General features: G+C 40.0%; 1 protein-coding gene across 1 annotated transcript; it reads left to right on the top strand.

The window, feature by feature from the left end:
• Nucleotides 1–1,716: 1,716 nt before the first annotated feature.
• Nucleotides 1,717–10,636, top strand: LOC148121538 (interferon-induced very large GTPase 1-like). Its single transcript, XM_087908602.1, is given in 4 exon segments — nt 1,717–1,758; nt 1,760–2,565; nt 2,567–4,347; nt 4,350–10,636. Coding segments are annotated over 4 exon segments (7,275 nt in total). The 5' UTR covers nt 1,717–1,719; the 3' UTR covers nt 8,999–10,636.
• Nucleotides 10,637–11,182: the final 546 nt, after the last annotated feature.

The raw sequence follows: 11,182 nt of genomic DNA on the forward strand, positions 1-11,182 counted from the left end.
GCTTTACAATCCTGAGGATACACGAGTAAAAAGATTGGAGAACAATTCTCCATGTTTTGGGAGAACCACTGAAGCCAAGAATTGAAGCATGGGAGACCCTGACTGGAGACCCTGAAAGGCCATTTTTCAAATCTGTGAAATAGAATCCTGGACTCTGAAGAAGACGAGATACCAGAAATGCAAGATCTATATGATGACTGCCAAAAACTGGTATACAGCCAAAGGGAGAGAGGTGTGTTATAGTCAGCAAAAGTAGAAGGTTGGAGTCATCTAAAACCTTTGGCATAAGACAGAGAACCATTATGGGATTTAGAGTTTGTGCTGCTGGATGCTGACCTCGCCCTTGTCTATGCCATCTGGGGTGGTAATTTATATTCTTTGCCACTGTATGTTGAAATATGTCATTGAATTTCTGATTTTATAGGGAATTACAATTCAGAAATTATCTTTGATCTCAGAAGAGACTTTGAATTTTAAACAGTGTTGAGACTGAAAGAGTATAAATGGAAGAATATAAAATGAAATTGAACCGGATAAATTTTGCATTATAATACAGCCACGGGTTATTGGGTGGCCTGGGAGTAGTATGTGGTGATTTGAATGAGGATGGCCATAGTCTCATATATATGAATGCTTAGTGCCCAGTTGGTGGAACACCTTATGAAGGATTAGGAGGTATGGCCATGCTGGAGCCCACTAGAGGTGGACTTTGAGACTTCAAAAGATTCAAGACATTCCCAGTGTCTCTCTCTCTCTCTCTCTCTCTCTCTCTCTCTCTCTCTCTCTCTATTTGTCTCTCTCTCTGTCTCTCTCTCTCTTCCTCTCTTTGCAATTTCTCTCTCCATCTCCCTCCTATCTCTTCCTATCTCTCTGTCTTTTTCTGTGTCTCTCTATATCTGTCCTTCTCTCTCTTCGTCTCTCTCTCCCTCTCTCTCTCTCTCTCTCTCTCTCTCTCTCACACACACACACACACACACACTCACACAAACTCTTCCACTTTCTCTCTGTATTGTTCCTATATTTCAAAACGTGATTTCTCAGTTACTGCTCCAGTACCATGACTGCCTGACTGCTACCATTCCCCCTGACATGATGGTCACAGATCTAAGCATCTGACATCATAAGCTCCAAATTAAACAAAATCATTTAAAAGTTGCCCTAGTCACAATGTGTTATTTCAATAGAAATTACTCTAACACAGTATACGAGGGCAAAATGAAAAAGTTAGAAGTAAGTAACAGGCATAAACAGAGTAGAAATTTATTTATGACAGCAGATCAAATCAGTACTACATAACTTAAGATGTATTCATGGAGATTTTATTGGAAATAGTCCACATAGGTTTCATAGAAACAAATAGAGAAAAGTCAATAAGCTTATGAAAATCGTTCTTATTTTAAAATAGAAAAATTGATTGTCATTATGTATTAAAATTTAACCATTAACTAAATGGTTCTAATGTTGCATCAATGTAGGAGAAAAGGCCTAAAGTCAGTCTACTACACTGAAATTCTTAAAATAGCTAGACACATAATTTATATTCAGTGAACAGAAAATAATATAGCAAAGATATTAAATAAATGTAAATAAGACAATTAGATGAAAGAATGAGAAACGTTGGAGACTAGCCTCCTAAGAAGCCTCACACATTGAATAATGTTGATATGAATACTTACAATTGAGACCCAGGCTAAATAAGTATCTGTTCTTCACAGAGTAATGGAAACAATGAAGTGCATGCCTGCTGAGCCTCAGCCTAGGAAGAAGACAAAATCTTCAGGAGACGCTGACCAAAGTGGGGTTGTCTGTTGACTATTGGCTGCCTAAGCTTCAGGAAAGCCTGGGTGTGACTTGTGCTCAAGCCTTACAACACCTAGAAGAACAAGACCTCCAGAAACTGAAGTCCCAGACACAGTACATATGGGAGGAAAAGGCTCTGAAGACACTGTTTGACCTCTCACAGACAAATAGTGTTGAGGAGATCCAAGAAAATCTAGGGGAGATGACAAAGAAGAGGCAGAATCAGGCAGAACAGGCACTGCAGGAACTGAGGGTCTTGAAGTCAGAAGGGAAGCATAGACAGGAAGAGGAAATGAGGAGGAAGGAACCAGAGCTGAGGCAAGCAATGGCGATCCCTGAAGAGTGCTGGCCAGGGCATAGAGTACCCCTAAAAGACATCAGTGAAACTATGGAGAGACATCTCGGCCACATAGAACAGACAGTGCCAAATAGTCAAAACTTCTCAGATAGAGACCTGCTAAGATTCACATCTGGTGGGCTGGCCCTGCAGGGAATTTATAAGACCTGTCACCAAAAGGACCTGCTAACAAGGAGAGAAGAACTACTCAGGGTCCCCAAGGAACTGTTCCTCTTTGGATCTGAGCAAGGAAAACGGATGGAAGCAAAAGAATTCACATCTTCTGAAGAAGAATCCCTGTTCACTGAAACTGTGAAGAAGTTCGGTTTCAGGTTAACACTGTCAACCAAAGCTGGAGGCTGGGGATTTAATTTGGAAGGTGGAATGGATAAAGTCAAGCAAGCCAAGTCCAAAGACATACACCAGTCAGTCTAATCACTCTTATTTCTGCTCATCGAAGTTCAGCTACAACCCACTAGCCTCCTTCCACTTTTGCAAAGATCAGCTCCTGCTCTCCACCGCTGCTCTCAAAGAACTGAAAATCACTGAAGAACAACTGGAACACACAAAAGGACCAGACAGATTCCTTGTAGTCAGGAACAGGACTGAAAATTTCTTTAACAGATTTGGCTCTCATGCTAATCAAGGCCCTCTGCACCTTGGGGGAATCTACTGCTGGAAGGCCATTTCAGAGGGTTTCAGAAGAGACCAGCTGGATCTTGTGAAGCAGCAGACATCAGAGGCCTTGAATAGTTACATGAGGGGGAGCTACAGTGATTTTGGAGTTGAAGTTGGGGGAGGGAGGACAGCATCAGATGAGCACTCAGAAAGATTCTACAAAAATTCAATTGATCAGCAGCTCCAAAAAAATGTCCAATTATCTGAGGCCCAGATAGGTGGACCAGCAGAAGCTAATGGAATTGTTCAGTGGACAGCTGGCCTTTGTGCTAGTAACAAAACCTGGTGTGTCATTGACCGAGAACTTCAGCTGGTGCCCATTTGGGACATCATCCTATATAACCACAGAAGCGATTTTAATGACCCCTTTCTGGTGGCTAGCTGCCTGGCAGACAATTACTCTGCTCTGACTGGCCTCGGTGTCCATATCCAGGCTGAAGAGGAGTTGCTGAGCTCCATAGAAAAAGCAGAACATTTTCTGGATGATGTGAAATCCTGGGTGGTTTCTAACCCTGAACAAAATCTTAACAACCTGATGGATTTTATGCAAACATTGGCTCACAAGACAAAAGGTTATGATGTTTGGGTTAATACATGCCTCACAAATTGCAATCTACAGAATTTTCTCATAAGCACTGTCAACTTTTGTAAAAGTTCTTACATTAAAAAATCTCAGTTTATTAAATCTCAGGTTCGCAGCCTGCTAGAACCTCATGTCTACAAAGTGAAAAACTTTCCTCAGGTGAAGTCGATCATGCAGTGGATCTATCAGACAGAGTCAGAGGAACAGCAAGTTAAAATCACTGAACAGTCTGAATTTTTAAAAATTTTAAAAGAAATCCAAAACTCTTTCACAGAAGCAAACATGACATCTGAGTCCCCAGAAACAGTGGAAGAGGCTCAAAGAAAGGCTACCTGTGAGGTCACCACAGCTCTTAGCTCCTTCTTGAACTATCTCAGAGAAGCAGAGCAGCCAGACATGCAGCTGCTACTACTCTCCATTGCAGCTGGTGCAGGCTATCAGCTGGAAAGCAATGTTTTCCAGCCTCTCCTGGGATGCGCTGAGATAAACTTCCTACTGGAAGAAATACAAACTGTCCAACACAGATATCATGAGCTAAAAACTATCTGCACTGACAGGGCACAGGCATTCCTAGTGCTCAAAGCTCTGACAGCCACAGTTGGACTCTCGGTCATTTCTCCACAAGAAAACGCACAGCGCTTGGCATTAACAAGGCAACATATGGAGCACTTACTGTCTACTAAAGTTGCACATCTCCTCACAAAGTTTGAAACAGATCATGATTGGGAGATTCTAGAGAATAATTTGAGATTACTTGTTGATGGGAACTATGAAGACACCATCTCTTCTTTGCAAATGGATGAGGTAAAAAAGCAATTGCAAAGTCTCCTGAATAAAAAGGAAGAAACTTATGAACAAAAAAATGATGATACCAATGAAAAAGGGGTGATAGTAAAAAGACCTTTTCTAGACTTACTCCAATGTCTGGGTCTAGAACAATACTACCCAAAAAGATGAGCAGAGCTGACTTCCATCTGATCTATAAGACTTCTGTGTACAATACAGAGCCAAGATCTGAACACGAACTATCCTTCTATTTCCTCCAAAAGTTATTGATGTTAGATTGTGGGTTCAGACACCTGGTATTCAAAAATGATGGAAATGCAGATGCCCAAGACTCTGTCGGTCCCTCCAACGAGGAAAATGATGTTATTGATCCATTCGAAGAGTTGTTTGATGACGGTGATGAAGTCATTTATTTTTCACCCACTGAGTCCCAGCCCCACATACACCCAATGGACATCCAGATGGCCATTTTTCACTGTGCAGATGATCTTGCCAGGCAATACATTTTGTCCAAACTTTCCATTTGTCAATTTGCACTTCCCCTTGTGGTGCCAAATCCCAACACTTCTGAGATAGAATTTTCTCTCTGGTCTCTCAGGCAAATCAGGAAAAGTTGGCAAGAATCAAGTAAATCACCACAGGACAGGAGCTACAGTCACTGGAATCAGCAAATGTGCTGTGTCTCTGCCCCCATAGTGTCCTTCATTAGAGTTGGAAATGGCTTCTCTGCTTTCAAATCTCAGATCATGAACTCACTCCTCAATAGACATAACCATGATGTGTTTTTTCACAGACACTGCAGAGGAAGTAGCAAAGACTGTCTCCTGATGGAGGGAGTGGTGGAGATCTCCTGGTTCTGTCCTGGGGGTCAAGGTAAGGACACATTTGATAAGTGTGTGGCCTTCACCAATCTTCATGGAGATGCCAAAGAACATAGACAACAACTCAGCTTCCTGAAGGAGGTCTCTTCTCTCATTGTGATCCTCATGTCAGCTTCTGATAACAATAAAGAAAACCAAAACCTCATCAGACACCTGTGTCAGTCATCAAAACCTGTGATCTGTCTGGTTGATGACAAAGAAAAATTCATAACTAATAATCTAGGCAGAAGGGTGAGGATTGGCATTAAGAATAGAAATGAGGCAGAATTAACAGAAGAACTCACGACTGCCATCAGACATTTACTAGAAGTCTCTGGTCCTGCTCACAGTATAAAAGACTGCTCACAAATGGCTCAAAAACAAGGATTCATGATTGATGAATACCAAAGAACATTGAAGGAGGCCAAAGAAAAAGCACAGACAAATAAGAAACTCCTAGAGCTATTCAAGGTACCTCAGATAAAAGAAAACTTGCTGCCCCTTCAGGGACAACTGTGGCACCATTGGTGTAAGAAAGACAAAGAACTCTATCATCTGCAAGAAAAAGGGCATCGGAGCATTGAACAACACAAGAGTGACATTAAAAAAGAAAAGCAAAAAATACGATTGCAGCAATTTGAAAAGGCCTTCGCTCTCAATGGTTTTATGCAATCTGTCCTATAAATTCTCAAAGAAGACTCAGAAAATGACCTCAAATTCTACTTCTTATACTGGTTAAGTGTGGTTTTGGAAAATCTAACTATAGAACACTTGGAAAATTTACATGGAAAACAAGAATATTTGTGGTCACAGGTACAGGCAGAAAAGCAGAAAGCACAGAAGAGCAGCTCCCTGACACTCTGGCAGAAGCAGATAGAAGCCATCACTACCGAGATTCTTAACTGCACTTTAGGAATTGAGCACCTTCTCCGAGAAGTTGGCCAGATCTATGAAGCTCTGGAAGAAATTTCCTCCTCTAGAGATAGCCTTTTTCTCTGCCTCCCCCAGATTGCTGCAGACCTGATGGTAGCTGGTGTTCCCATTGAGCTGATGGATGGGGATGCTTCATATGTGCCTGTAAAGTGGGTGGCAGCTGTTTTTGAGAAGATCTCAGAGAAAGTTGGAGACAAAAGGTTGTTTGTTCTCTCTGTCCTTGGCCTGCAGAGCTCGGGGAAATCCACCCTACTGAATGCACTGTTTGGGCTGCAGTTCACAGCCAGTGCAGGCAGGTGCACCAAGGGGGCCTACATGCAGCTCCTGAAGGTAGAAGAGACATTCACAGAGGAACTTGGCTTTGATTTTGTTCTTGTTGTAGACACAGAAGGACTTCGGGCTCCAGAACTCAACAAAAAGTCCAAGAATAGGGACAATGAGTTGGCAACATTTGTCATTGGCCTTGGAAACTTGACTCTGATCAATATTTTTGGGGAAAATCCATCAGAGATGCAGGATATCCTACAAATTGTTGTCCAGGCCTTTCTGAGAATGAAACAAGTGAAAATCTCCCCCAGTTGCATCTTTGTCCTTCAGAATGTGGGAGAAGTTACAGCTAAAGACCAAACTGTGGAAGGCCGAAGGAGACTGGAGCAGAGACTGAATGAGATGACAGCATTAGCTGCTGAACAGGAAGAGTGCTCAGACATAACTCGCTTCAGTGATGTAATTAGATTTAATGTCACTAATCATGTGTACTACTTTGCTCACCTCTGGGATGGTAATCCCCCAATGGCCCCTCCCAATCCTCAATATAGCCACAACGTCCAGGAGTTGAAAACTGGGATTCTCAGGACTGCCCAGCAGGAATCCAAGGGAAGAATCATGAAGATCTCAGATGTAAAATTCCGAGTTCAGGATTTATGGAAAGCCCTGGTCAGTGAGAACTTCATTTTCAGTTTCAGGAACACCAAAGAGGTCATAGCCATGAGTAAACTGGAAACCATGTATAACCACTGGACCTGGGAGCTGAGGAGTCATGTTCTGGAATTACAGAATCAGTTGAACAATCAGATTCAGAATGGGAAAATCTTGACACTCACAACTAATACACTGGAGGGTCCAGTCAGTACAAAATATGAAAGCATCAAGCAAAAATTTGACAAGTATTTTGAAGAAGACCCAGACAGTGAAACATTGGTTCAATGGAAAGCAAATTTTGAAAATAAGCTACTAATGCTTAAAGATGCACTTACTTCAGACACCAGAAAGAAATTCAATGAACTCATCAGTCTTAAACAAAGCCAAGAAAGACTAGATAAACAAAAGTCACAATATGAAAATGAGATGTTAGAGAGGAGCCGAGATTTGGCTTTAGATGTGAAGGGTAAAGAATTAAGTGATGAAGAGCTGTGTGAGAAATTCAATCAAGTTTGGACAAGTTGGATCTACAAAGTGTCTTCTACTGTACCCCTTGTCACAGAGCCTGACATTGATTCAGATGCTGAAAACATTTTCCTACAGTGTTTCAAAAAGGACAAAAATATTGCAGAAACACTAAAGAAAAAGAATGGAGAAGTGTTTGACATCAATTATGACAAGCATGTCCAAATGAAAAAAAGATATTATATAATTTCAAAAAGATTAGAAACTTGCCATAAAGAATCAATTAATAAAACTACCAACAACATTTATTTAAAATTTGATGAAATAATTAAAAACATTTGGAAGCAAAAGCGTGATTACAGTCAGCATGATTTTTATGAAATCCGGAGGATAATAGAAAATGAATTGAAATCTGTTTCCCCTGAGGAAGAATACATGTTTACCAGAGAGTACAGCATTGACTTATCCCTGTGCTTATTCCAAAGGGCATCTAAGAGTTTCAAGGAAATACATAAGGCATTTAAAAGAGCAAATGATCCTGTGAACTATCTGGAGAGCAAGAAAGACAATTTCTTCATGAGTTTTAAGATCTTCTGCCAAGGTGCCACCTCCATCACATCTTTTGTAGACTTCCTGTGGCCCAAGCTCACTCCTGCTATCTCTGAAACTGTATGGGTAAAAATGGGCCTTAAAATAGCTGGGGACATGAGAGCCACCTGTCCTGCATTCAATGGAAATAGGGCTAACCTGGAGAAACATGTTCTCATTTCTCTAGCAGAAAAAGAAAAGTTTGATAACTATTGGCAGTACATTCATCATCCAGAATCCTTTTTCAGGGGTTACATTAGAGACCACATTATAAGATATTGTTCAGAAAAAGAAGGTGAAAAAATAAAGACTTTTTTAAAAATAAGTTTAGGAGACATAAATAATGCCATCCTCTCTGCCATTCATAAGACCACAGAAGTAGCAAATGATAGCAGCACTGCTTCTCGCTGGTTGGATTTGTTCTGTGATCTCTTAGGGAGCCATCTGATCTTTCCAAGAAGAGACCTGATAAGCATCGAGCACCAGGAAATAAAGGATATTGAGTTTCTCAAAGAAGCCATGAATGCAGCTTTGGATCCTGCACTGAGGAAAGTCGAAGAGGACTGCTCAAGTAAGCCCATAGACGAAATGATTCCTGACATTGAGAAAATTCTCTCTGCCCATCTCTGTGGCTGCTGGAAACAGTGTCCTTTTTGTAAAGCAATTTGTACCAACAGCATTCCCCAACATGATGGAGACCACAGTGTGCCATTCCACCGTCCTCAGGCTGTCAGTGGATGGAATTATCATAAAACAGACTACTTTGACATTGAGTCCTGTACTACTTCTGTAGCAAGTGATCGTTCATTTATTTTAAATGATGTCCAGAGCTTCCCATATAAGAAATATCGAGAAGCAGGAGGTGATTATACCACGTGGAGCATCACCCCAGACTCATCTACCCAGCCATATTGGAAATGGTTTGTCTGTCACTTCAGATCGGAGCTAGAAGAGAAATACGGGAAAAAATTTACAGACGTAGGTACTATTCCAGATTCATGGACAAAAATCACAAAGGAAGAAGTACTTGATTACTTGAAAAATTAGTAATGGCCACACAGAGAACACTAGCACTGCCACACAAATTTCACATTAGCCTAGGATGCCTAATAGCAATTTAGGTAGCATCTTCAAGGTTTTACCTTTAAACTGAAATTAACATTTCAATATTTGAAGATTTTCTTCTAAAATAACCTTTTTCTCCTTTGATTTCTTCTGCTTAAACATAATGTGCTAAACATGAGAATGTATGATAAAATCAGTATCCATTCAAAAGCCTCTTTCATACTTGATTATTTCTAATATGCGTTTAAATATTTAGTGACTCAGGAAAGTTGTCTTATTAAAGGAGATGCTAGAATTTCTGGCTATCACAGAGTCCTTTAGAACAACTGAGTGGGAAACTCAACTAGCAAATACATCTAGGGAAATGCTACAATCTGCCTTAAATTGGTTTAAATAGATGTTTTCACCCACTTTAGTTATGAGGAAACCTTGCTGACTTTAATTGTATCAACCTTCATTTTTTTCTAGAACAGAGGCTTTTTAAATTCATCCTTAATAATTAATGAAGGTTAGGCCTATAGAAACACCTATTACCATTATTGTGGTAAGATAACATGGCGATAAAATGATTGCTATTCACATAGATCAGTGCTTTTCTCAATCTGACTCAGAGAAGCTTCTTATGTACATGGGAATTAGCACAGAGACCTACAAGTGGACAATGTGCAGAGTGTAAGAGACCTAAGAGCACTCAGTCCTAAATGGCATATGTTCATCAAATCCTTCTCATTGACACTCAGAGCTTTGCTAAAGAGAAGGCTGAAAGATTGTAAGAGCTAAAGTTGAAACATAACTCCAAGAAAGAATACATGAGAAACTTAACAGGGCTGAAGCACATGTGAACTCAAGGAGACTGTGGCAGTACACACGAGATCTGTTCAGGTTCAAGCCTGACAGGGTCCTAGCCCGGAGGGGTAAATTGGACACAGTATCCCAAGCAAAACTAAGAAGTTTTCTACTAAAGAAAACCAGCCTACAAATCGCAATTCCAGAGAACTTAGACAACAATGAGGACAATAAGAGAAACTTACATAGATCTAATCTACATGGGAAGTAGAAAAAGACAAGATCTCCTGAGAAAATTGGGATCATGGGGACCATGGGAGAGGGTTGAAGGGAAGGGGAGAGGCAGGGAGGGGAGCAGAGAAAAATGTAGAACTCAAAAAAAATCAATAAAATAAAAAAAGAAGCTGTCTGCAACTGATACTTGCTATCAAAGAAAATCACTTTTCTTCAATGGAGTCCCACTGGGTGTATTATCTACACTGCAAACAGGCTCCACATCCAAGAGCAGTTGATGAATATCAAACAACTCAACGATATTTATGTGGACTTTTTGTCTCATTTTGTTTTATGTGGGCATTCTTTGTCTTATTGGGTTTTTACTTGCTTATATTCATTTTCATTTGTTGTATTTTTAGAGGTGTTTTCGTGTTTTGTTTATTTTATTTGATTGTGTGTGTATTTTTTGAAAGAGAGACACAAAATAAAATTACAAAGTTGCATTCATATGAAGTTGATAAGGACCTGGAATGAACTGAAGAAGAAAAAATCATAAGAAAAATATAGTATTTGAAATTTTTCAATTAAATAAAAATAAAATGAGCATGAAAATTAAAACCTAGTATTGTATATAGATATGAGAAAGAATTATCCTGGAATTACACTTTGGTGATTACATAACAAAGGGTTATGAAGGTTAACAGTGATTGCCAATTTGACAGACTCTAGAACCAACTAGGAGACAAGACTCCAGGGACACATCAGTGAAAGAGGTTTTTAGATGAGATTAATCTACACCTATGAGATATAATAATGATTAGATTAATGGAGGTGGGAAATCCTTCTCTAACTGGGAGCACAGTTTACTGGGCTGCAGTCCTAGATGCATAGAAAGGAGAACTTTACCCGGTCACAGAGCATTTACTGCTCTTTATTTGTTGACTAGAGATATAGAAAGACCATATGGCTCAAGTTCTTGACTCTGTAATTTCCTCCTTTCTGAAATCAAACCAAAAATGGTAACTCTTCTTCTTTCTATCTTTCTTCACCTCCTTTCTTCCTTCCTTTTTTTTCTTTTTCTTATGCTTTGAAGCTCTTGTCTAGACACCTGAGGTTGGGAAGATTGTAATTCTAGGTGTAGGTATCTGATCTTGACCTTTGTTG

Source organism: Myodes glareolus, chromosome 7 (genome assembly GCF_982192425.1).
Source record: "Myodes glareolus chromosome 7, mMyoGla1.1, whole genome shotgun sequence".
Lineage (NCBI taxonomy): Eukaryota > Metazoa > Chordata > Mammalia > Rodentia > Cricetidae > Myodes > Myodes glareolus.